Here is a 26,483-nt window from a genome sequence, read left to right as displayed (position 1 = left end):
CAGCTCCAAGACATCTGAATTCCTCTGGTTTCTCATATTTGTTTAAAAACCTCTTAAAAGAGCCATACAGTTTTGCTCCCAGAGCCCTTAGATTCCGTGATCGAAGAAAATCCCAAAAGGGAGTTCCTTTTTTGCTGTGATCCTCCTGAGTCTTCCAAATGGGATGAGCTAGGAGCAGCCCAAACTGCATAATAGCATCCTGAGTCTGGATCCACTGATCATCTAGAACAATCCCTCTAAAGTAGAATCTAGGTAAACCTCAAGGAGCATTCTGCAGGAAGATGGATCACAAGGTATCTTTTGGGCAATGTTTCAGTCAGCTTTCTCAGTGATCATGATCTTGGTGGCATCTCTAAATCCTATAGCCTTTCTCAAGGACACACAAATGGCAAGGATGTCTTCTAAGATCTATATGGGTCCTCTCTCCCAAGCTTAAAATTACTATTAATAGAGAGAGTGATACCATTCTCCTGGATCCAGAGCCAGTTCCTGTGTGGTCGAGTATTTCTGCTACATAAACCATCTCCCAGCTTATACACTTAAGAGGAACAAGGAGAGGACAGCAGAGGGGACAGGACACAGGCACATCAGACCAAGATTAATAATGGTGCTCAGATTCCTCTATAGTTTATTGTCACAGCAGAAGTTGTGGGAGACAGGAGGCTACCCTCTACACAACAGTATGGCCAGAGCCTGAGGTGGCCCCTCCCACCCTTATGCCAAGCCCCAAACAGCCTGACCCAAGCTCCCTCCCTCATCCCACTCTAGATGCACACTGACAGCTATCAAAGTTAGTGCAGCCAAATGGCCCCAGGCCCCTTCCTACTGCCCCAGCTCCAATCCATCCATCATTGCCCACTGTCTCCCATTCAAACTTCCTTTTTACATGTTGGATGCTTCTATCACATCCTAAGGATCACTGACACACCTATCAGCCTCCTCCTGATACACATTCATTTAGGCCCATTCCCTTCAGAGGCCTGAAGAGTCAAGGAAAAGCCATTATCAGCTTTGGGGACTAGAGCTCCAAGCCCAACTCTCCCATTTTTGCAAATATGGGATAAGGAGGGAGTGATGGAGGCCCCATGACATCTACAACACCCTATTATCCCTCAGCTACAGACACCTAGATCAGGGAGAGAGGACACATGCCTTCTCAATGCCAAAACAGGAGAGGGGATAGTTTAGCGGGCCTGGGTCTCTAAGAGATATTAGAACATCTCTCCCAGGAGCTGGGGGGAAATCACAGGTTATATTAGGTCAAGGTTAGGGTAGCAATCAAAGATCAAGGTCATCTCCCTGCATGATCTTCCCATTTTCCTTGCTTACTCTGTCCCAATGCCCTGATGCAACTCCCGGGTTAGATCTGTGGAAGGCCAGGGCTGGGTTCCATGACAGGGCAATAAGGGTCGTTCAACAGGAGACTTCCATGGTGTGCCCCGGGGGTCCGGAAGGGAGAGTCCCAGACTCGCTGCTCTGTGACAGGGTGCGGGAGCGGGACCGGTTGCCATCAATGGATGCTGAACTGGTCAGAGATGCTGTACGGGACCGGGATAGGCGAGTCATGCAGGATGAGGCCACTGTACAAATGAAAAGCAGGCCGTCAGAAGAGTGAGGAAGAGCGTTGGCAGCTCTAAGTGGATGCCTAGGTCAGGGGGTCAGTGGGCTTGACTTGACAGCTGGGGAAACCAAGCATCAACTTAAGGTGGGTCTACCCTCAGGACGCCCATCTTTGCCCTGTCTTCATAGAGCCTTTGTCCCAATACTCACTGTAGCCCATGCCTTGCAGGAAGTATTTGAAAGCCTCAGTCAGCTTGCCTGGCTGTGGGCATATTACAAGGAAAGGGGGGAGTCAGTAAAATAAGGTTAGATGCCCCAGGAGCCCAAGGCCACAGCAGTGATAAAGGGCAAAACTCAGTGTCACTGATATGCTATCCCATTTCCCCATCCCAAGGTCTGCAGGGTACCAACCTGTGTAAGCTGTGGCTGACCTCCAGAGTCAGCCATCTGTTCCAGAGAGAGCCGCCCGGAAAAAAATGATACACATATATATCAGACGATCCATGCAGAGGTGGAGAGGGCTCTCTTTCCTAGCAGCCATCCCCACCACCACATTTTTGCATTCATTCCTTCCACTAGCTCTCATGACGAACCCACAAGGCTTAGAAACTGACTTTAGAGAGGATCTATGGCCCTGGACAGCAGGCTGGAAGGCAGGTTAGGCCTGGAGGAGGACTACTGACCTTGAGGAAAGAGGTCTGCGTGGGGTCCAGCTTTGAGTTGCATTCCACCTAGAGTAGGTAGGGGGCTGAGTGAATGAAGTATTAGGTCACCCTCTCCACGGCCCCTTCCCTCCAAGGGATACTGGTCCTTGTCCTTCCTCTGTCAGCCCCCTACCCAATTACGTTTCATCAGGAATCAAAGTCCTAAAGTTGATCTCCCTGTCCCGGTTTACCCCTTAGTAAGAAACACTTCTGATCCCAAGCTTCCCTCATCACCCCAAAATTCACCACTGACCACTGCATCTTCATGAGGTGCTTGGTCTCCTACCACCAGCATCACGGGGCACCTAGAGGCACAGGGTCAGACAGTGAACACTGACACTCCTTCACCCACCACTTCCCAGAAGAGCAACTAGAAAAATATCTGGCTCCAAAGAACCAGTCTTCCTTCCCCTGCTGACCAAACGAGAGGATCAAAGCGGGAAGACCCAAAAGGAGGCAGCTTGCTACATAGCACAGGATAAAAGGGGACAGGTAAGCTTTCTATGAAGACTAAAGGAACAGGACCCAAGGGAAGGTCTAGGGAGAGAACAAAGCCATATCTTCCAAGGTCTTACTTGAGGGTGACCTCACCACCACGCTCGAAGTTCAGATCTCGGCGGCTGGAGAAGGTTCAAAGAAGAGTTGTTTTAGGTAGGCCGTGCTATCCATCCAGGTATAAGCTACGCCGACCCCCACCCCAATTAGGAAGCTATCTCCCTTCTTTATGGTCAGCTGTTGGTGATCAGAACACTGGGAGCCGAGGTTGTAGCTTGGTGGTGGAGCACTTGCCTAGCATCGACAAGGTCCTGAGCTCAATCCCCAGCACTGGAAAACAAGGCAGCCATAGAAGGTAGCAGATCCCAAAAGCACAGCATCTATAATCATTTGTGCCCTAGATCCCTGGTCAGAGGGCAGCTAAGGGAGAGGAAGGACACAGGAACAAGGAGACGTCTTACTCCTGGGAATTCGAAATTCCGAGGGAAATAAACAAAAGAAAGGGTCATCACCTCACAACTTTCCTGCTAAAGCCGCACTCTGTACCCTTCCCACACTGCTCTCTCCTGGTGCCTCTCTCAGGGCCCAGTTACCTCTTCCAGACTCTTCATGTGCTCACACAACCCACTCACTTGTTGTAGCTGTTCCAGTACAGTTCAATGTTCTCCAGGTTGGGTGCATGTGTGATGATATTTCTGTATTTTTGTATCAACTCAGAACTTCCCGAAAGCTCTTCCTGAAAGACAGAAGAAAGAGGTATACTAGGGTTGGAAAGAGAAGTGAACAGTCATTGAAAAAAAAGAGTCAAGCCATCTTCACTCCCCTGACCCCATCCCAACTAAGGAAGTCACCCTTGCTGGTCCCCTGTACTCCTGCCGCCTTCCACAACTACCTACCTGGCTGAAAAGATGTCCAAGGATCATTTCCGGAATGGAAGAGGTGAGGCCTGTTAACTATGAGAAAAGGGCGGGTGAGCAAGTTCAGGATATTACGGGGCAAAGAGACCCAGCCTCGTTTTCATGCCCCACCACACCCTCCTTGAAAGTCGGAGTCCATTCAGTTACATGGGTAGTGTCATACACCCTAGATATCAGAACACAGGCCTTCCAAACCTTGTGGGCCGCCCAATCCATCCAGCCCTTGGCATTGGGATCAATATTGATGAGAACAAGACCTTCAACTGTGTCCGGGTGGGTAAGCTAAGAGGTAGCAGATGGAAGGAGATCAGAAACTGAATATCCTCATCCTCTCCCCACTGAGATGCACCCAGTGTGGGGCTCCTATGGGACCTGACCCTCCATCCTGCTCCCTACTTGCTCCCCAAATGCTGGAATTACAGACATGAGTCTCCATGCCTGCAATATTCTATCCATGGGGACCCTCTTCTTCCCCACCTAGTACTTTTTGCTTCTTACAGCATATCGTGAGAGAATGTAGGCTCCAGCACCAACACCAACTCCAATTATCGTAGAGAAACTGTAAAAGAGAAAACATGTCATGACCTCTGGCTGTCAAAATCTGTCACAGCCCAGTCTTGTCAAATTCCTCACCATCTTTCCTGAGGCCATAGCCATAAAAGAGGACAACCCAGGACCTTCCTTCAGGGGAATGTAAAAAAGGTACCACGAAGTCAAATGTTGGCACTAGTAGTCATAGTCAGTGTAGATCCCTGAAATCTATCCTCAGCTCCCTCTTGGAGAACTAGTGTATTGAAAGGAAACATCCATCAGCCTAACAATCAGATACTTCCTATAAGCACAGCTCCCTCACCCACCACTTCCAAGAAGAGCACTGTCAACTCTCAGAAGCTAGTTCAACTTGTTCTGTTTCCTGGTTTTACCTGAGGAACAGGAAGACTGGAACTTAAAGCAAGATGTGAAAACAGATGCAATTTTACTGAATTGGAAGAAGTGGGGAAGCAGGCAAGGGAGTAAACCAGAGGGGCTGACAGCCATGATACCCAGGAAAATCTAGGCCCAGAACAGAACCCAGCAGTCTGTATCTCCCCCTGCATCCTACAGGAGCCTGTGGCTGTCTCTCCCTTCTCCCACTCTGTCTTACACACCTGGCTCTGAGTGCACCAGATGTGCTTATGGAGGACGGGAGTGGGAGAGCAAGACAGGTCTATCTTGTTCCTCAAGGATGAGCTCACCTTCTACCTCTTCCTCCCTAACATCAGGATCAGAGAAGCCTCTCCTCAACCTGAGACAGGGCCAAGTTCAAATCCTTCCTTTCTCTTTCTCCTATTCAGCAGTAGACACTCTGATCATTCTAGACAATATTCCAAGCCCACTGCCCTTGCTCCTAACAATCAAGGTGAAAGCATGCGAGAGGAAGGGTATATTGAGACCAGAGACCAAAATTAGCCCAAGCACCATGGTGGTCACATTCTAAGGGCTTCCTTGGGCTGGAAAGAAAGCTCTGGTTTGGAAGAATCCTGAGGCCCCTCACTTTAAGTACTGTAGGATGCAAGGAATCATGTCTGCAAGCTGGTCCAGAGATGGGTACTGGTATCTGGAGAAGAGAAGATGTTAAAGAAGTTGCTCACCCATACCCACACCTTCCTGTCTCAGGGTACCACCCCCCATATCCCCTGCCAGAGTCTTCACAGCCTACCTTCCCGTTCTTCCTCCCTGGTTCACTCTGCCCGCCCCATACACACCTTCCCTGTGAAGAGGTAAAGAACTAATCCTCACCCCAAAGGGAACACAGGAGCCCCCTCTTCCATTCCAGGGGCATCCACGTGAACCCGCACGAAGTTCTGAATGATTTCTTGCATATCCCCAAATTGAAACAGCGGCTGGAAGCAAGATTTATCTAAAGAGAACCCACATCACCCAACAACAAAATCAGAGGGAAAAGAGGATTCTCGTGTCAGAACCCACCCTCTGGCTTTGATGCCAGTTAAACTAGACAAGAGCTTCTCTTTGGGATGCCACTGAGCTCTCTGTCTGACCATACTAACTCTCCCCCTTCCCTCCAGGTTTTCCCCTCTGGCCCTCCAGCCTCTTTCCAGAAAGAAATGGGAGAAGAAATGAAGTTCTTACAGTTGAGTCCCACGTCGTGGTAAGTGAATATTGCTGGGCGTTTGGGTTTGGGGGTGCCGTAGACAGTGAAAGTGACGGAGCCATAAGGCGTCTCCACAGAGTGAGTCTGTAGGAAAACAGGTTGCCATCAGGGAGGAAATATGCTGAGAGTTTTGAACAGGGGACAAGAGGGAAAAAGGGGGTGAGGGCAAAGAGAAAAGCGAGTTAAATAGGGTCAATGAGAATTCAGGAAAATAAGATGGCGGAACTGGGTTCGAGGGTGCAAAGGAATGAAAGACTAGAGAGCACCAAGGAACTCTGAGGAGAGAAAAGGGAAAGAGATAGGAGAGGCACAGGAAGCAAGGATGGGGTCCTCTCAATACTGGGGGAGAGAAGAACACCTCATTGCCCCCTCCCCTGACCCGGGACAGTCCCCACAGTTACCTGTCCCTGGTCCAGAAGGATTTGGGCAGCTAACTCAGCCTCCTGAAGAGAGACACACACACACACACACACAGACAGATACACACAGCCACAGAGTCACAGATGGAGAGACAGACACAGGGAGGGAGGGAGGTAGAGAGAGACCAACAGAGACCAAAGACAAAGAGAGGATGAGGGTTAGTGTAGTGACAAGACAAGGTCTAAGCTCCCTTTCGCAGTGTCTAGGACAAGAGATGGGAAGAGGTGGAGAGAGGAGGGATGTGCGTTAGAATGAGAGCCATGGGCGTGGGAAGCTGCGCAGCAAGGGGATGCTCAGTGTATGGGATTCTGGTAGGGAAGTCAGAGGGTCTCCAGTAACCTTGGCTGTCTCAGGTGTCTGTCCTGGCAGCAGTGGCTTCTCCTCCGTGATCTGCACCTCCTGCAGCTCTGCCATGGTGGCCTGGCAGGTCAAGGAAACTGAGCGTGGGAGGCTGCTCCACTCACACCCTGTCAAACACACCTGGCTTATACTCAGTCCAGGACCATGCAGGGTGTAGAGCGACCCATGAGCTGAAGACCCCAGGACACACAGAAGGCCTTTCCTGTCCCCGTTTCCCCACTTCCAGGGCAACTAGGAGGAGGGACAGCAAACGAGGAATCAGAACACCACAGCTCTTCAGACTTTTAACCCACTGTTGCCCCTCAACACCCACATCTCCAGACGCCCCTCCCTCTCCTATCCTGGATGGAAATACCAGGGTGGAGTACCAGTGCGGCTCCAGTTTCTTGGGCTATATTTAGGGGACACCCCACACTCCACATTGTGGCTCACTGACTGTGTACTCTAAAGGGACCAAAGGATAGGATAGCGACAGTTCACAATTGACTATGACCTTCGACTAAAGCCCCAATGTCAGCAGCTCAAGGGGCTAAAAACAAGGCAATGATCAACTGGAGTATGCAACAGAGAGGCGTGAATATCCAACCCAACCGAGGTCTCTCTCCTAAGACTCAAGACTCCCTCCCAACTGCAAATAAATGAGCATACATTCGACACTGGAGGGGCTAGAGAGCCGCAGAGCAGGGGTGTAGACTTGCAAAGGGAGAGCATGCACCCTGGGGGTAGGTGGGGTCAGTTTACTGGGCTCCTATTGGTTGGATGCAGTGAGCCTAGAGGTCAGGGTTCTTCCTCCTGACTCTGGGGTCTGGGAAAACACAGAAACAAGGTGAATGACATGCAAGACACACTTGGATCTTTTACGGTCAGAACGCCACAGCCAAGATCCAGACTCCTGGGGTCACTAACCCTCCCTAATCTCTGAGTCCAGAGAACATGTCCTCTCTGGGCTTTAATCAATACAGGTTGAGGGGCCTGCAGGGAAACACGAAGCTGGGGTGGAGGTTTGGAGGGAAGGTGTGCTGAAAAGGAGGACCAGCATGACGGTGTGAGAACCGCTGGATTCTAACCCTACAGCCACTACCAGTGACCTTAGCCCAGTCAGTTACTACTCAGTTTTGACAGCTGTTAGTTGACAGGTGAGTAGCAAGCACGGCGTGTCCCTCCACCATTTACACATAAACAAGCCTTGTGCCTTCGTTTCTCTCCTGCAAAGAGCCTCGGTATAGGTCCTGCGGGTGAAGAAAGGGGAGGGGGTAGGGAGGCCCCACCATCTCCCGCCTCGCCCGACCGCCTGCAAACGCAAGTGCCAGCCCGGAAGGGATAGGGAGGATTTGTGGCTGGCCGGGCCGGGCCCTGGGAGTCCTGAGCTGCCCGTCTGCGTGGGGCCAGAGCGCCCTTGCACCGCCGATGCGCAGCACCCCAGATCCTGGACACGATCTCGCGCAACACCCCAAACACGCCCTGCACTTCGCAGAGCCTCCGCCTTTGTGCAGCCGCCGAGCGCCCCTTGCGTGGGCCCCTTCCCTGGAGCCCGCAGCTCCGGCTCCGGGATCCATCAGCCCACCGCCCCGCCGGTGCTTGCCAGGCCCCGCCGCCCCGCCCGCCCCTCCCCCTACCTGCTGCCACCGCGGACGCTTCCACCTTCACTCGCCTTTGACTCGGGCCCGCCCCGGCTCCGGCTCCCCACAGACCCGCCCCCGGCCCGCCCACGGGCAGCTCCGGGCAGCTCCGCCCCAGACCCCCGTAGGCACGCCCCTGTACCCCGCCCAGGGCTCAGGCTGCCCCGGGAGCGGGGCCTTAGGAAGCCAGCTGCCGGATGCTCCCAGGCTCTCCCCGCTCCCCACACCACCCGCAAGCGGCGCGACGTGGGCTGTGCGTGGGGACCCCCTTCTAGGGCTAAGGGGTCCCCCCACGCACGCCTCAGTAGTCGCGCCGATCGTGACCTGGCTTCGGCCAGTCTCACTTCTGGTTCCCTTCGTCACCCGGGATCAGTGGTGGGGGCGCAGAGAAGGGGAGACTGAGGCCCTTCACGAGTTCAGCGGCACCAGCCCACCGGCCCGGAAGCGAGAGCGGGGTTAAGGGAGGAGGAGACGGGCGAGAGCCCCCGCTGACACCCGGGTCCCCGGGCTGGGTGGGGCGGCTGTGCCCGCGCCTCCAGGGACCGGGCATCCGGGGCGCAGGAATTCGGTCTCAGAGCGCGCGGGTCCTGGTACCTCCTCTGCAGCTTTCCTACGCCCGCTCTCCCGCCGCTCGGTGAGAAGTTAGACAACAAGGAAGGGGGGTTAGGAAAGGCTGGGGGCCGCTATAAATAGAGGGTGATCGAAGGAGGGGAAAGAGGATGGCCAACGGGGACTCCCAGGTCAAGGCCCCAAGGGGGGGTGCGCAGAGGAGGAGCTGGGGACCCCCAAGGGCTCAGACTCCTGGGTAAACAGGCGCGGAGGCGGAGTTAGCCCAGCTGAGGTGGTGTGGGGATTTGGGGAGGACACTGTGTCCTGGGCTGAGACCCAAGAGACCCTGTGGCTTCGGCGCTAACCCCGCCCAGTCCAGCCCCGAAAAGGAGGGGGAGATCAGCTCCGAAGGGCTGAGTGCCAATTCCCCAGCGGTGATGTCTCCTGGACTGCTGTCTCCTGGACCCGACTCTGTGCCTCGGTGGGTTTTCCATCCTAGACTCGCAAACAAGATACAGGTCTGAGATGCACACTCTTCGTGCTCTCTAGAGGAAGACCAGCTGGAATGAAATAGTAGATGTGGCTATGAGAATTGGAAGCTGTCTCAGGCGAAAGGAAACCAGATTGAATTTCTTTTACCTCCTCCCCTCCCACCCCCACCCCTGTTCTCACACCCCAGCTCCCAGCCCTACCCCACCATCCCCCTGCAGCCTGGTTCCTGAGTTGCCATTTCGGGGGCTGGGCGCCCTGCCAGTCAAAAACAATGGCCAATGGGACTCAAGCTGCCAACTGCAACACCAGCACAGACTGCTCCCCACCCCAGGACCACCAAATTGCTCCCCGCCCCCTGCTTGGGAACCACCCTCACCACCCGCAACCCCTCCCCCCAATCCAAGGAACATCAATGGCCCTTTTATCCCCACTTGGCAGGTCTGTTGGAAAGGAGAGGCCCAGAGGGAGGAGGAGGGGACCCTAGGCTAGGAGACCTGGGTAGGCTAAAACTCAGCCTTCAACAAACAAGCCCAATCTAAAGAGCTCCCGTGTCCCACAAAGGTCCCCCAAGTTTTCGTGTTCTTTTTTACTCTGTTTTCATAAATATTGCCCTGGAAACTGGCACACAAGTCAGGCACTCTAGCTTCCTGCCTGGCCCTTCATATCTGGAAGTAGGTTTAAAATTCTCCTGGTCAAAAAGCCCGGTGGAATTAAGATCATAGCCACTGAAGCCTAGGATAGAGAGGTCTCAGTTGCCCTAATGGGACGCTAGGAGAAAGAGAACTTTCCCCTGCAGGCTTCTCTCAAGTCTAAAGTAGTCTTACTTGGAGTGGGGGAGGGAGAGAGGGAGGTTACAGCATCTAAATTAGTCTCTAGGTCAGGATGACTCAGGGGGAACCTGATAAGGGGCCTACACAGGGGTTTGGGGAGGGCAGGGAGATGGGAAATTTCCACTGAGCTCTGCTCTGTTTACTTCCTAGACCTGAGGGTCTCTCAGCTGCTGTAAGTAAGGCAGCATCTGCTTTACAGGCTCTTTTCCAACAGGCAAGCCCGTCCAGGCCTGAGTGCAAGTGTCCCAACAGGGACAGTAACCTCCTTCATCTGGGCCAGAAGCAGTTTCAAACTATGCCTTTAACTAAGCAACAGCTTCACGTACCTGCTGTGCCCAAGCCAGTGGGTAGATGACATTCAAAGAAGCGTGAAGTTTGGCCACAGTTTCTCTAAAAGTTTTAGATTTAGTAGTTGAGAAAGGATATAAATAGAAAGCATTAGAGAAAATAATCTATAAGATCATTGTATAGAATAAGTCTTGTATTTTCCCCCACTTTTTTCCAGTGAGAAAGAAAAGCTTTCCATTTCTGTAGAATGGTTTCAGTTTCTCTTAATAGAGAAGATATGAACTGGAAATTCAGCAATGCTTCCAATAATTTTGTATACTGTTCTGATAATCACATCTGTATATGTAGCGATACTTGTACTTGCAAGGCATAATATTTACTATTCACAATCTCCTGTGTGCTTAAAGATTTAAGGGTGCCTGGAAAGAATCAGAAAATCTCACCCCAGGCAGCTGGAGCCCACAGGCTAAGAGCCGTTGTGTTACTATAATTCAGAGGAGGAAAGGGGTGTGTTTCTAGGGTGAGCCACTCAGATAGGAAGTCCAACTACAGAAGGGCATTCTATTCAGCAGAGAGCAGGAGGGAAGTATAGGCAGGAATGTGCAAGCTCCTTTGAAGACTTTAAGACTTGGTATTATGTGCAAGGGAATGTGTTATCCCCAAATACCAAAGGGTATTATTGTCCTTAACAGTTACAGATGTGGAAACTGCAACTCAGAAATGTTTACAGACTTGCCCATGGCCACCCAGTTAATAAACAGACACCTAGGTTCAAATCCCCACTAGATTCATGCACCACCAGGGACTAATCTCTTTCCTCTACTGGGTAGCCTTGAGTGTATAACTATTAGGCCATTAGGGCCCCAACTAGGAACAGTGTTGATGTAGGTAATGTTGGGTAAGATAGATTTTGGGCAAGTTGTATAGGCCTTTCAATGCTAAACAAAAAGCTTTGACAGTGAAGAGCCGCAGACTATTCTTGAGTTGTAGCACATTTGTTTTGGTTCGTTTTGTATTTTGAGTTTCAGGTACCCCAGGCTGTCCTCACACTGGCTATGTGCCTGAGGCTGGCCTGGAACTCTTGATCTTCCTACTTCATCCTCCAGAGTCCTTCCTTACAGGCATGTGTCACTGTACCCGGCTGTCATATGATCTTGAGCAGGACTAATGAACAGAAAATCCTGTTGTGTGAATATTACTGGGGAGAGGGTAGTAGAGATGGGTTGTGGAGTAGAACTTAGAACAGTGGTCAGTCAGAAGCCCAGATAGCAGTAGAGATGCAGAGTTGAAAAGACTTAAATAAGGATGAAAGTACAGGAATGGAAAGAGGTGGACTTACAAGATTCCAAGCTGTTTATAGGAATGAGGGATTAGGTAGGAGGGACACGCCAGGGACCAATCTAGCTGCTCCGTTTTAGGGTCCCTGAAGTTCCCTTATCTTACAGGGCTTTTGTCCAGAATACTTTTTCACTGCACAGAGACTCATCTGGAAGATTTTCAGAGTTTGAGAATTATCATCAGACATTTTACTTTGGCCCACCAGATCTGTTATATCCCAAGATCCCCACTTTTCCCCTACTGAGTCCAGTACTGGAAGTTCTTAACATTCCTGCTGAAGTCAGTTTGCCAAAAGCAACAGGATTCTCCATTCAGGTCAGTAAACTCAGACCTGGAGATGAGACAGGAGGGCGGTCTTCCGCTCAAGCCAGTCTGTTCTCATTAATTCCAAATGCTCTGGCCATTGGGTCACCCCAAAATTTACATGTAAAAATCCTATCTCCCTACTTGAAGATAATTTAGGAAGTAGGGCTTTAGGGGAGTCTTGATGTTCCTTGAAGATATGAGGATAAGACTTCAGGAAGAAGATTAATGCCTTTATAAAAGGCACTTAAAAGGCTCAAGGGAACCCGTGTGCCCCTCTGTCCCACCATGTGAGGGGACAGTAAGAAAGTGTCACCTGTGGATTGGAAAGAAGCCTCACAAAACACCACAACTCCTGGTGCTTCCTAAAGGCCAGAATTGTGAGTCATAAATTTCTGTTGTTCTGCTTTGTGATAGCAGCCTGAACTGAGTAAGACCCTTCCCTGGGTTCTCGCCTATCAGCTGTTTATGGGTGGAGTGTACCACAGCTTTACCGGGACCCACAGGAGTGGTAAACTGAAGTGACAGAGGAGCTTGACCATCTGAAGATGCCAGAAGGCTGGCACCGTGCTCAGTGCACAGTCACTGTCTTGCCATCCATGATGCCACAGTCTTTGCACAACTTGGAGACGTTCATCTCAGTGCATTTCACTGCTGAGAACTCTCCCAGGACAACAGATCAGCAGACCATTCCCTCTGCTTCTGATGTCAGAAGAGGAGACAGGAACTAGAGAGACCCAAAGCCCCTCCCTCCTGTCAAGGGCATAGCTGGAGCCAGAAGTGATGTCACACAGCACTATGACATCGTAGTGTTCCTTCTCTGCTTTAGCCTCCACCCTTTTGACTCCGTGTGGCCACATTTCCTGGCTGCCACACAGCTGCACACACCTGCAGACAAAGGCTGGGAAGGGGCAGACACCAGCTAGGCACCCTAGTACTTGAAAGTGGTGGGGAAGGGGGACTATTCAGTACACGGGCATGCGGGCTTGACAGTAGTGCCCACAGTACTGGGGAGGGGAGACTCAGGCTGCGGCAGTCCGATGGGAGGGGAAGATGGGAGACGAGTGCAGGGAAGAGGGACATTGCTCCTGATGCTGATTTTTTAACATTATCACCCACCTTACTCTTCAACCTTCTCTTCCTATCCTCCCTCCCTCCTGAGGCGCCCCTCGGTTTACCATGGCCTCAGAAGCAGAGAGAACATTCCATCGATTTGCTGTATTCGGAGACTCATCCAGCAGTGGCACAGAACTGAACAACAAGAACTTTTCCAAACTCTGTAAAGACTGTGACATCATGGATGGCAAGACAGTGACCTCCACAGATGTTGACATTGTGTTCAGCAAAGTGAAGTAAGGAGCCAGATGTGGTTGGCCGTGGCAGGGTTCTTGTGTGGAAGATTTCTAGGGAACACTGGGCAGGTGCCTGGCACTGTTCTATTTCCTGTCGTCAAGACATTCACTGATAGGAGAACAGAAGCCATGCCTGCCTAAGGGAAAGTAGACCTTGGGAGAATTCCACAGTTACTGGGTTTCCTTCTGACTGCCCAGGGCCAAGAACGCCAGAACCATCACATTTCTACAGTTCCAAGAAGCTGTGAAAGAACTTGGCCAAAAGCGGTTCAAGGGAAACAATCCAGATGAGGCTTTGGAGAACGTTTATAAACTCATGGAAGGCAAAGGACCCAGCCACCCCTGGCGTTACTGTGAGTGGGATTCTTCATTTTTGTGTTTCTGTTTCTTTTGTTTTCTTTTTGTCCTAAAACAGGATTTTCTTCTCTTAGCTCACTGTCCTGAAATGAACTATGTGACCTATAGTAGCTTTGAACTAGGGATCCTCATGCTTCAGCCTCCTGAGTGCTAGGATTGCAGCTGTGTGTCACCACACCTGCCTCAGTGATAACATTCTGCATCTCAAGGGCATGACCCTACTTCCTAAGTCCCCACTGCTCCAGTTTCCCTTCCTGTCCTCCACGTCCCAGATCCTGTCGGCAGTATAACTTAGAAGATGAGGGTAGACAGCTGGCAGTGCCTTGTGCTACTAGAACAGACTTTAGAAACCATGTTATCATTGTAAAGGTTAAGAGAACTATGGCCTGCAGACAGAAAGCAACCTATCCAAGGTGCAGAGCAGTTTGGGGTGCCCAGCTCACCCCTAGCGAAAGCATAACCATTTTAGTAGTAGAATTTCAACTCCTTCCTGGGTCTCTGGTTTCCGAGCCTGGTATCTAAGTCTTTGGTGGCATTGGAGATAGGTTAACATTGGAGGACTTGGTACCTGGTCCCCAGTCATCCACCTACACTTAATGTTTAATCTTGGGCCTTCTGCCTCTTTCTAATTGTTCCCTCTGCATAAACAGTGTTTTCCACTCTACACATTGTGTCTAAGGCTTGGAACTGCAGCCTTCTGGCAGCATCCTAGGTCAAAATAACTCCTCTGGAGACAGAAAGTCCACTGTCCTTTCCCACATATCATATACTCCTAGAGAAGATTCCCTCTGTCTCATGAGTGGATGGCTCTGCCAGAGTTCCTGCCCACAGCTGCTTCTTGGCTCTGAGGAAGCTTCTCTGTGCCAGAGGCAGAGCAAGAGCTCTAAGCATGCGTTCTAAGCTCTAAGACCGTCTGTGGGGAAGAGCTGTAACAGTGCAGGGGAGGAAGGCTCGAACTCATCCTCTGTTTGCAGAAAGCAACAACAGTGGGTGGAGTCGACCGTCTGACGGATACCAGCAAGTACACTGGCGCCCACAAGGAGCGCTTTGACAAGAGTGGCAAAGGCAAGGGCATCAAAGGACGAGAAGAAACCACAGACAACTCAGGCTATGTGAGCGGCTACAAGGGTGCTGGCACCTATGATAAGAAGAACAGCAAGTAGAGGGCCCCATCTTGGCCTCTAGTCCCCTGATCCTGTGCTTTTAATAGCGGGGAGTCAGAAACAATAAATATCCGTGTTGCAGCAGCTAGTGTGCTTGGTCTCATAAGGATGCTGGACAGGTTGGCCCATTGGTAGTTGGGGGGAAGAAAGCCCAAGGAGTCAAGGTTTACAGCCTTGCACCCTTGTGCCTACAAAGATTTGAGTTCTCCTTGTTAACTGCCTCTAAGTGTAGGACTGAGGAATAGATTTGGAGATAAGAGACCATTTATGGGAAGAGTTTAAATACGATAAAACTATGTTGTATAAAATTCACAAAAAAAGAAAAAAAGAGTTAAACAAGGAGTAGAAGCAGAAGTATTGGCTTAGTGTGTTCACACAGCATGGCATCCATCCCTCCTCCCTCCCAAAAGGAAGCAGTAGCTCTTGATTTTGACGTCCATGGCGCAGACATCAGCTACTAGACCTTTTATGTACCTCTCACCGTCCTCATCTGTTGCAGTCCAAACTTGCTGGGAGAGAAGCAGAAACCAGGCAGGGAAACCCAACACCTTTTTGAAATCTATTCTAGAGAATGGAGAATCCATTTGTAGCACCCAGCCCAGAGCCAGGTTTCACCTGCCCCACTTCCATCACAGGGCCCACAGAAAAGAAGTCATTTCTGACTGCTGAGAGTAATTCAGAATAAATCAGAGTAATTCTGACTGCAGAGGTGGGTGGTCACCAGGACTCCAAGAGCAGGAAACAGAACGAAATCATAATTGAGTTTTTAACTTTTTATGTTGAAATCACACATATTCACAAGAAATTACAAAAATCGGCACAGAGAGGTCTCTTGAACCTTTTGCCCAGTTTCCCCCAGTGGTTTGTGAACTTTCCATGAGGAGAACTGGGTCTGCCTCATCTGCTGCCACCTGAGCAGCAGACTCTGGAGTCTGGGAAATGTTGGGAAGAGATATAAGGAAAAGGATTCAGGGTCCTTGGGAGGAACAGAGGAGAAAAGATCATTTGAGATCCCAGGGGGCCAAGGTGAGAGGTAGATGGAGAATGTTTGAATAAGGGAAAATAGGACAACTAATGGCTGTGCGGAGTAACACAAAGAAGCAGCGCTAGGCTCTGTGGTAGAAGGCAGGAGACAAGTACAGGCTACATATGAAAGGGAAATGTCACTTCACAGAGAAGAGCAGGCTGGAGGCTGGGGTGAGGAGGAACGTGGGGAAGTGAGGCAAAGCGGGCCTAAGGGTCCTAGGGAGGTTTCTATGGCTGCAGAGTGGCAGGAGTTCTAAGGGAAATGGGAGCCATGGAGGCTCAAAGGCTGAGAGCGACAGTGGGGGCAGGGAGAGATACCTGAGCAGGAGGCCAGTTACCATGGCATGAGCTGGGGTCCTGGGCCCATCCAGAAGTCAGAATCTGGCCCAGTGGATGGACAAGCACCGCCAGCTGGACACAGTCAGCATCTTGGGTGGGTTTTCCTGTCCCTGGGAGAGGGAAGATGGTGGTGGGGTCATGAGAAGGCTGTAAGAGCCTGAAGGATGAGCTCTGCCTGAGTGAGAAGTCAGGAAGACTTGCTGCAAGACTTGGGGTTTGGGAAGTGGCCTTGGGATGGCCTGTAGAGGCTTGTAAGAGGTAGAGGTGGAGCCTGTGGTTGGTCAGGGTATTTTAGCTGCAGCTGGGTGCTGGCTGTTGAGCGCCCAAGGTACAGACTGTGAGAGGGCAGGAGCTCTCAGTGAGAGTGCAGTATTCATTGTAATTCTCACAGAAGTTCTCACTGTACTTGCAGTACATAGATGTCTTCCCAAGGGGCATGGACTACATAATGGACCTTAGGGCAGTGCCAGTCTTGCAGTTTCCCCGCACGTAGGCCATAAGGCCATTACAGTAGCCATGGAAACCCTTTGGATAGTGAACCCTGGGATAGTCGATATATAAGGTGCGAAAGTTCTTGATGGCGGTCTGCATCCTGCTGCCCATCACCAGACTTGGCCTTAGAACGAGCTGGAGGAACAAGAGCCGGACCACAGCCGGTGCCATTCCTCCCGCTGTAGAGTTAAGGTGAGTAGAAGCAGATTAGATCTAGAGGGGCTTTCCACGCTTCCCAGAGCCTCCAGCTTCTCTGCCCTTCCCTATGGCCCTTGCTGACCCCCGAAGAGCTGCCGGTACCTCGAAGATCATCCAACAGAAATCCTGACCCTCCAGAGAGAGAAAAGGCACTTGCCCAAGGCCTCCCTCTGATCAGCCATCTATAGCCAACTCCTCTCCCCTGTTCATCACCATGTCTCAGTCTCACCGGGTCCTTGGGCTACAACACAGAATCAGGTCCTGGGGTGAGAGATGCTTCTGAGGTCTCCCTGGTTCCTGGCACCCTTCCTGATAAACACAGAAGGAACAGGAGACAGGCTGCCGTGGCAAGTCACACAGTTCTACAGGAAGAAGCTGAAGACAGCTAGGTGCATAGGCAGCAGGGCTGCTTCTTGCCCAAGGCCAAGGACAGCCTAGAATGGGATGGGGCTAAATAAGGTTCCTGGGTGAAAGACCAGTCTGGGAGGAGGGAGTGTCCCTGTGTTTGAGAAGCCCCTGTGCTGAGGGGGTTGGATGGGTAGGAGGAAAGAGCCATTGCTGTCTGGTTTCCTCTCTAGTATCTCTAGAACACTTAGTCCCAACCTTCTGACCAGCATGCTCTGAGGTCGGGGGCTTTCTCTGATGTTTTCTCTGCTCGTATGTGCTCTATTCTGAGAAAGGTGGGAAGGAAAGAACTGTCTTGCTTCTGAAGAACAAAGTGCTTCTTACTCTTGACCCTCAGAAAACCAACGGTTCACCAGTGTCTCATCACAAGCCCAGGGGGCCTTGAACATAGGTACCTCCCACCAAAGTTACAGGCTGAGGATAAAGAACCTCCCCAAGGACTCCCCATAGTCCTCATCAGTCCCCAGGCTATCCCACCAACACCCCTCACCTGTGACTTAGTTCCTGTCAGTTCAGAGCACTGCTAGAAATCTCTATACACTGACTCTGAAGCCTCACGCTTGGCAGGTTGACTTGAGAGGATGTGAACCACCTGACCTGATTAGATCTTTACAATTGGTTGGTCTGTGGTAGTTTGTCCTGCTGGGGAAAGTGCTGGGCTCCCAAGTCAGTTTTTATCAAATATCTGGGCCTTCATCAGAGTCAACCAGGACCTTGTCAGCGTGAGTCCTCCACTTAGACCATACTCCCTTTGTCTTCCTGCAGGTGTTGCCCACATTTGCACATTTTTAGGCTTTTTTCTGTTTGTGACAGGGTCTTACTATCATAGGTATTTATCACCCCTCCCAGCTCCTTTCACTTACTCTTAGGAGAACATTTTGACCTTCAGTAGCAGAAGAGGGTATCAGAAAGGTGCTCCAAGGCTCACTGTGGAACTCGGGATGAAAGAGTTGGGCTAGAAGAGAGTTGGTATTTTCTCTGTTGTCTCTCATTTGAACCCTCCTCTGGACCCACTCTTTCTGGTGCCAGTAACTAGAGTCCAAAACTAAATCCATTCTCCTCACAACTTGAGTATCCTCTTGTATCGTTGTCTTAGTTTATGTTCCCATCACTGGGAAAAAACTTGGATTAGAGCAACTTATGGATTTATTCTGGCTCTCAGTTCAAGGATAGTCCATCAAAGTAGGAAGTCAAGGCAGTACATGCTTGAAGCAGCTGGTCACATCACATTCACAATCAGGAAGCAAGGCGTGAGGACCATGCATGGCCACTCAACTTGCTTCCTCTCATACAGTCCAGGATCCCACCCAGGGAATGCTGCCACCCAGTGAGTGAGTCTTCCCACTTCAATTCCTACAATCAAGATCATCCCCCACAGGCATGCCGAGACCCATCTCCCAGATGATTTCAGAGTCTGTCAAGTTGACAGTTAGCTTCCTCCATTTTCTGTGATCCTGACTCTTCTATCTCTCTGATTAACAACCAGGAGTCAGGAGGGAAGGTGATGGTTTTTGAGAAAAACAGACCAAGAACTGAGTCCTAGCTCAGTTATATGATGTGTGTCATCACTTGGAGTTTACTGAGCTACCATTCACTTCTGTGTCTTCATCTGTTCATGAGGACAGTACTTATACTTCATGGTAGAATTAGGATTCATTATGATGTAAATCAAGGGCTTTCGCCTAGTGCCTGGCATACGGTGAGGACTCAGTCATATAGCCCTGAGAATCTCATCTACAACTTTTCCCAGATCTGTCCCTTCCATGACTACTTCTTCCTTTGCTTGGGCCATCTTCTTGCCTGGACACCACACACTCTTCAACTCCAATAAGTCTCAATGTCTTTCATACTACTTGAGTGAAAACGTAGTCCCCTTTCATTTAGTAGCCTTTGCAAAGCTTCATGTTTCTTACTGTGTATAATCCAGTCAACATCTCACAGGACATAAGACTTTTCATGATCTTGCCTTTGCCCATGTTTGCAAGCAGTGATCTGCACACTGGCCAGTTTCCCACCTGTTAGCCCACCCCACGTCCCCGTGCTGTCTCCTCTATTGGAATTCCACTGACATTCCCCCTTACCTTCCTGCCCCATTCACTCCAGAGCTAGCTCATGAAGACAGTCCTGAGGTCTCATTTCAGAGGTCTGCTTAGAAGACCTCCTCAGATGACTGTGTGCATCCAGGCAAGTGAGGACAAAGCCCACACAGGCCTACACGGGCAGGTGGCTCTAATTTTCAGGCTGTAGTTTACAGCCTGGCTGATCCATCTGTACTCTGAGATACTGGCTTCAATCCCACAATGTCTGGGACACCGGCTTCAATCATGATACCCCTTCCCTAGTCCCTCAAGGCTGCAGCCGCCCTCAGAACAGAAGGGAGCTTTGTACTTTGTATTCCTTTCTTCTTTCATTCCTCACCCCCATCACCACTCTGCAGTCCTTCCACCAACCACCTCACCTGTGCACACAAGATCCCAGAAACTTGCGGAACTTCACATTGAAGAAGAAGCAGTTAATATTGGGCTATTTCCTCTTCTGTGAGATAATACCTTCCTTATTTTATAAAGCTGTAAAAAGATAAAAGACAAGTACAAAAGTGCCTGTTATTCTTTAAACAGTATATAAAAGGATAACTGGACACATGAATCCTAGGGTCTTTTTTGTCTATTTGAGACAGGTTCTCCCTGCAGCCCCAGCTCGAACTTTCTAAGTAGACCAGGCTAGTCTTGATCTCACAGAGACCTGCTTGCCTCTGCCTTCCGTGTGCTGGGACTAAAGGTGAGTACCACTATGCACAGCCATTTTTATCAGGTCCTCTGCTAGAGCAACCAGTGCTCTTAATCACTGAGCCAACTCTCCAGGGCCCAGGCTGATAATTTTTGAGCTTGCAGGAGTCACAGCTGGGTAAGACTGTTGATGACTTTTCTTCCCCAGCAGTCCGTATAGCACTTTCCAGCACTATGGAAACTAGCCAGCAGGGAAGAACCTTCCAGGTCAGTACCAGCTTGCTTTCTCCATGTCCTGTGACCCAACTATGCAGCAACGAAGTCTTACAACCAGGTTCTGGTGGGTAACCAAGAGGGATGGCAAGAGCCAGTATTGCTTGGGAGGGTCTATGAGATACCCCCAAATAAATGATAATTTAAAAAAATAACTCAGGGGCCTAGAGAGATGGCTCAGTGTTTTGAAGCACTCTGCTCTTCCAGAGGACCCGAGGTCAGTTCCCAGCATTCACACTGGGCAGCTTGTAAGCCGTTGTACCTGTGGCTCCAAGAGAGCTGATGCCTTCTTCTCTTCCGGTACCATTATGCATGTGGCGCACACACAGACATGCACACGCATGAATAATATAAAGTTCAAATATTTCTAAAAGATGCATTGTTTTTCTTTTTCTTTTATGTATTTGTGTATTTTGTTTTTTTGAGACAGGATCTCCCTATAGCCCCAGGTGGCCAGAACTCACTATGTAGACCAGACTGGCCTCTCTCACACAGAGATCCATCTGATTCTGCTTCCTGAGTGCTGGGATTAAAGGCGTGTACCATCATGCCGGCTAAGATTTTATTTGTTTTAATTTTATGTGTATGAGTGTTTTGCCTGCATGCATTACTTGCAAGCCCAGTAGTGCTCACAGAGGCCAGAGGAGGGCATCAGATCCCCTGGAACTGGAGTTATGGACAGGTTTTAGCCACCATGTGGATGCTGGGAACTGACCTCAGGTGCTCTGGAAGAGCAGTAAGTTCCACTGAGCCATCTCTCCAGCCACCCCAAAATTTAAATCTTTAAAATAACAACTCACTGGGGCTGGAGAGATGGTTCAGCAGTTAAGAGCACTGACTGCTCTTGTGGAGAACCCAGGTTCAGTTCCTAGCACCAATGTGGTAGCTAATATCCGTCCATAACTCCAGTTCCAGGGGATCTGACACCCTCTTCTTACCTCCATTGCCAGTGCACAACACAGGTGCACCTACATTCAGGCAATCCGCTAATACACATAAAATTAAAATAATAAAATATTTGAAAAAATTTGTCACAAAGGTATGCTCACAGAGTCCAGAAAATTGCTGAGTGGGGACAAGTGATGGACCTTTGGTTGACAACTGCAGTCTTGGTGATATGGTCTCTAAAATCTTACCTAGCAGTGCTGACCCCTAGAATTGCTTCATACATCCTGATGACATCACTGTGGTTCTGTGTGCTCCTAAATCCTGGGATGTGTGGGATTGTTAAATCATACATTGAACTTCATATATATATATATAAGAATTACTCTCAGCATACACCAAGTTTCAGAAGAGATAAAGATTGTTTAATTAGTGGTTCTCAACTAGAAGCAATCTGGTAACGTCTAGGGATGTTTTTGGTTGTCCTAACTGGGAGCTTCTACTGGCATGAGGCCAGGGGTGTTGCTAAACACACAATATTGCACAGGAAAACCCCCACATCAAAGAATTATCCAGACCAACACGTAAATAATGCGGAGATTGAGAAGTCCTAGTCAACTAATAATCAGATTTCCTAACAAGAGCAGACTTATTCTTATATATTTACATGAGTTGGTAAAAAGCTGGGTTACAATTGGTGGTGCAGCACTTGACTAGGACATACAAGACCCTGTCTTGGAGTCAGTGTCCAGCACTGCTCACTGCTGACAAGCTCTGTTGGTGGTGAACCCAGAATTGAAGTATATGCCTTGTAGCCAAAAAGGTAGAATCACGGATCCATAGCTTTTAAAAAAAATTTTATTATTTCTATTTTATGTGTATGCTTGTATTGCCTGCATGTAGGTAAGTGCACCTGTGTCGGGCCCGCAGAGGTCAGAAGAGGCTGTTGGATCCCCTGGCCACCAACAGTTGTTAGCTGCCATGTGGGTGCTAACACAACCAGTATTTTTAACCACTGAGCCATCTCTCCAGCTACTTTTCTTTAAGGTATAGTCCCACTATGTAGCCCAGACTGGCCTCAAACTCACGATCCTCTGCTTCAGCCTCCTGCGTGCCAGGACTACAGTTGTGCACTACCACAACTTATAACATTCAGGGTATTCCGCTATGTCCTGTGGAAGGTAGAAAGTAAGTGCTGTTAACAGATGTTTACAGACTTCTGAGAATCGATGGTCTATATTGGAGAACAACAAATACGTATGAAGAAATAACCAATGACTCCAATCAGAAAATCATATTTTATAAAGATAGCAAATGCGTCAGGAATTCTAGACTTCAGAGATGAGAAAGACATCTCAGCAGGCTGGATGGAGCGGAGTTTGCAGAATGCTCACCTAGAATGAACAAAGTTCTAAATTTGACCTGAGCACAAGGTGCAGAGGCATCACCTGTGATCCCAGCATGAGGGCGGTGGAAGCATGAGGATGGCCAGCCTTAGTTACACAACAAGTTCAAGGCCAGCCTGGACTACATGGGTGGTAGAAGTTAAGTGAAGCTAAAGAGGGTTATGAACAGTATGTTTGAGAAAAGGGAGAAAACCAGTCTGGTGTGGCTGGAGCACTGAGCGGGAGGAGAAAACATCAGCTATGACATTAGAAAGGCAGGTTTGCCAGATGGAGATAGGTCTGAGTATGGGCTGAGGAGGTTACTCTGGATATGAGGAGGGGGACCTGGCAAAGGCTCATGACAGAGCAACCTGCTAAAACCCCTCACCCCAAGACCAGGCTCCTCTCTTACATGCTCTGGCTTGTCTAAAGCTCTAGGAGCCAAGGATTCCAGCCTTTGTTCAGGGCTGCCTCCTCCAAACCCACAGCTGTCCCAGGAAAGGCCACGGGCATTCAGAGACCTGACTTGAGTCCCACAGCTGACCCCAGTTTACAGCGCGCTTCACTTTCCTCAAACACAGAAATGAGCCCATCACCCTGTTTATCCAAGGCTGACAACATTAGGCTAACAGAACTTGGATCAGCTCCTGCTTAGAGGGAACACTCTCATGGGCTTTCCACTGGAATCCAGAGGCTGTGTGGAACTCAGGAAGAGAGAGAGAGGGGCTGGCTCTGAAGGGTAGGCACCAATCCCGACTCACCTCTCCTCTCCCTCTTGTCCCTCCCACTGCAGGCAGAGGAAGCCGCAGCTGTTGTGGTGCTGGGAACACGGGCAAAGATCCACCTGGCACTGCTGGGATTCTCACACCACCACTCAACTTCACACACACACACACACACATGAGTGAGTTATCCCAGGTCCCAAAAGACAAACACCACGTGTTGGTCCACATACAAGGATCCTAGCTTTGACTCTTGGCTATTGATAGATTCTGTGAGAGGGGGGAATCATTATCTTTCGTTGTATACCCTCTGCTGGGCCCAGCAGGCTCCACAAGATAGCTCCAAACCCACAGTCACAAAAATGCCTGACTCCTCCTCCTAGCTTTGTCCTCTTTCCTCTGAACTCAGTGAACATAAAATGGCAAAATTATCCAAGTGCAAAATGAAGCGGATCTTGCAGGCTATATAGTGTAGGCAACTAAAATCGAATCCAAATAACTGGGGCAAAGCAAACCTGCAGGTTTCAAGCTGAAGGTTTCAACTTCTCTACTTCAGTTTTCATATGCAAACTTGAAACTTACTCCAGTTTCCTTTGACCTGAGACAGTGGAGCTTTGTTTCATTTGCACCTGGTATGAAGGCAGCCTTCTGGAGATCCCAGCATAATTAAGTCAAAGAGCAAACTAGGATAATTGCAATGAGGGGAAAACACAGAGCGCAGGGCATTTCAGATCATGGTTTGGAAGCATCTCACTTTCACAAAATGGGAACTGCAAAGGACTCTGGGCTAAGAATTCAAATGAGCTTACAGTGTTCTGCCCCCTCCCCCAGCCCTAGCCTGTACTTCCAGGAGCTGAACTGGCCCAAGCTGATATGACTTTGATCCACAATCTACTTTAATTATATATATTTAAATTTTTTAAAATTATTTTTATGTGTAGTAGTGAATTGCCTGCATGTAGGTAGGTGTACAAATGTCATGAAATGCCCACAGAGATAAGAAGAGGGCATCAAATCCCCTGGACCTGGGTTACTGATGGTTGTTAGCTACCATGTGAGTGCTGGGAATCGAACCTGGGTTCTCTACAAGAGCATACAGTTCTCTTAACCTCTGAGCCATCTCTTCAGCCCACACAACTTTCTTTGAAACGGATTCTGGGGCTGGTGAGAGGGGCTCAGTGGATAAAGGTTGCCTGCCATCAATCCTGACAACCTGAGTTTGATGCCCAAGCCCCATATGGCAGGCAGAAGAGCTGACTCCTGTCCTCTGACCTCAACTCTCTTTCTCTGTCTCTATCTCTCTCTGTCTCTCTCCTCTCTCTCCCTCTTTCTCTCACACAAAGTAAATGTACAAACAAAACATGGCTGTGTGTGTGTGTGTGTGTGTGTGTGTGTGTGTGTGTGTGTGTGTGTGTCTACAGTAGTAGTAGGACATAATAATACTCTATACAGAAGTTCAGGTACCTTAAGGAAGATGTGAGCTGTCTTCACAGCCTGGCATCACTGAGGATACACCAGCTATGCTAGAGGCTTGTGTGGACTTGTCTTCGATGCTCTAGTGCCATCTAGTGGTGCTGTCCATCTCCAGCACTACTTTTCTCGCCAAAGCCCATTTTTGCCCACAGCTGTGCCTACTAAAAATTATATCCCTGCTAAAGGGAAAGAAGGAACTCAAGAGAGGTGGGACCATAGGAGAAGGGTATTATTGAGGGAGGAATGGGAAAAATGGGGCACCTTAAATGGGGAAACAATGGTGGAAGGGTTAGACAATGTGAGAGATTAACAATGCCTTGCTAGCTACCAGGGGGAACCATATTAGTCTGAAAACCTACTGACAAATTATACATACAACCAGATCAAAGAATGTAATATATGTCTAGGCAAGGTTTATCTGAGAGTGTTTGGTCTTTGCCCAAGCTCTATCTACATGGTATACGGTAATTAAAAGTACCAGACTGGTGGAACTAACCTTCTTGGATGTTTAACAGCCATACTTTGAAGCCTATACTAATTTGGTCAGAGGGACATAAAGGACAGTTTTTGCTTCTTGCCCTCCTAGGTTGACTAAGTTCCAGGAGGCTATGAGCATCTCTCAAAATGTCCTGTAACTGTGGTGAGTCACCTGTCCTCTTGAGCAAGGAGGCCGTGGAGACCCCACCAGATGGACCTGAACCAGTGTCCAGTCTATAAAGAGGATAGTCAACACAGAGGAAACATTTCCTCCATGCTTCCAAGCGAAGCCATCCATGGTCTAGCAGGATGTTTGACTTGTCTTCACATAGATGGAACTGGTAAAAGAAAATGGAGCCAGAGGCTCCTCCCAAGCCTATGTGACCCCCGAGGAGCAGATCCTCAAATGACCTTAAGAGTAAAAATAAATTGATTTATCTGGGCCGACTGTAGGGTCTTAAACACCCAAAAGGAAAGTATAACCAAAGATTAATGGGGTCAATATAATTTTTAAGAGTCCATATGCATAGCAAAAGGCTACATAACAAGAAACAATGCCAGACAGGAGATATTTTCCTTTGAGTTGTTGGCCAGGGTGGCCCCAAAGACTCCCAGAGAGTAACCCAGCATAGAACTGAGAAAATGATTAGCAGACCCCAATCTTATCTAAAGGAATGTTGACAACTGATTGCTGCTAGAGAGGAACAGCTGATCTTCCTAAAGCAAGGATCTCTAGATAGGCTCGGACAAGCACTGGAGAATGGCTGGGGGCGCTGACAACACAGTAGAGAGTAACAGGGACTACAGAGTATATGGGCTCCAGTGTGTGGGAGGGGGGAGGGTATGGGAGGGTTCCATTTGGGAAGTGGGTATATACATGAATAAGACTGTGTGGGATATTCTGTATGATATACACAAAAAATCAACAAATTTTAAAAAAGACATATTTGAGGAGGAAGCATAAAAATTTACTTCATGTTAAATAGTAGAGGTGATGAACACTACCAGTGTAATCTACCTGATGACTTTATATTTATACTCAGGTACTAAGGATCTGAGTGTAACCAACTGTGACTAGTAATCATCAGATACATAGAGATTAAAGACACATGTGCAAACATCTAAGTGTTAGTAGCATTAAAAATGTGGAAACAGCATATTTTAAAATGAAATGGAGATCTTT

At 49.2% G+C, this 26,483-nt stretch overlaps 3 protein-coding genes across 6 annotated transcripts; 1 reads left to right on the top strand and 2 right to left on the bottom strand.

Annotated features, from left to right (window-relative positions):
- Window positions 1–598: 598 nt before the first annotated feature.
- On the bottom strand, window positions 599–8,961 carry Ndrg2 (NDRG family member 2). Of its 4 annotated transcripts, none has more exons than XM_008832540.3 (16): window positions 8,225–8,320; window positions 6,588–6,668; window positions 6,230–6,271; window positions 5,807–5,912; window positions 5,456–5,576; window positions 5,211–5,273; window positions 4,175–4,235; window positions 3,872–3,958; window positions 3,656–3,712; window positions 3,392–3,495; window positions 2,840–2,884; window positions 2,518–2,569; window positions 2,244–2,291; window positions 1,972–2,007; window positions 1,771–1,822; window positions 599–1,580 (listed from the first exon to the last, which is right to left on the bottom strand). In XM_008832540.3, the coding sequence occupies exons 2-16, from the start codon at window positions 6,660–6,662 to the stop codon at window positions 1,414–1,416; spliced, it is 1,116 nt and encodes a 371-aa protein (XP_008830762.1). In that variant the 5' UTR covers window positions 6,663–6,668; window positions 8,225–8,320; the 3' UTR covers window positions 599–1,413. The 4 variants fall into 4 exon arrangements, with proteins under 4 accessions (XP_008830762.1, XP_008830763.1, XP_008830764.1 ...); XM_008832541.2 differs by having other exon boundaries at window positions 6,588–6,715; window positions 8,225–8,302; XM_008832542.3 differs by lacking the exons at window positions 6,230–6,271; window positions 8,225–8,320 and adding an exon at window positions 8,822–8,961.
- A 230-nt stretch (window positions 8,962–9,191) lies between these two features.
- On the top strand, window positions 9,192–14,983 carry Tppp2 (tubulin polymerization promoting protein family member 2). Its single transcript, XM_029563312.1, is given in 6 exon segments — window positions 9,192–9,257; window positions 9,456–12,407; window positions 13,190–13,379; window positions 13,578–13,704; window positions 13,706–13,732; window positions 14,711–14,983. Coding segments are annotated over 4 exon segments (516 nt in total). The 5' UTR covers window positions 9,192–9,257; window positions 9,456–12,407; window positions 13,190–13,206; the 3' UTR covers window positions 14,900–14,983.
- Window positions 14,984–15,695: 712 nt separating this feature from the next.
- On the bottom strand, window positions 15,696–17,310 carry Rnase13 (ribonuclease A family member 13 (inactive)). Its single transcript, XM_017798022.2, is given in 4 exon segments — window positions 15,696–16,682; window positions 16,684–16,750; window positions 16,753–16,935; window positions 17,184–17,310. Coding segments are annotated over 3 exon segments (720 nt in total). The 5' UTR covers window positions 16,928–16,935; window positions 17,184–17,310; the 3' UTR covers window positions 15,696–16,204.
- Window positions 17,311–26,483: the final 9,173 nt, after the last annotated feature.

This window comes from Nannospalax galili, unplaced genomic scaffold, assembly GCF_000622305.1.
Source record: "Nannospalax galili isolate Female #2095 unplaced genomic scaffold, S.galili_v1.0 scaffold196, whole genome shotgun sequence".
Lineage (NCBI taxonomy): Eukaryota > Metazoa > Chordata > Mammalia > Rodentia > Spalacidae > Nannospalax > Nannospalax galili.
This window is presented reverse-complemented; position numbering and strand designations above follow the sequence as displayed.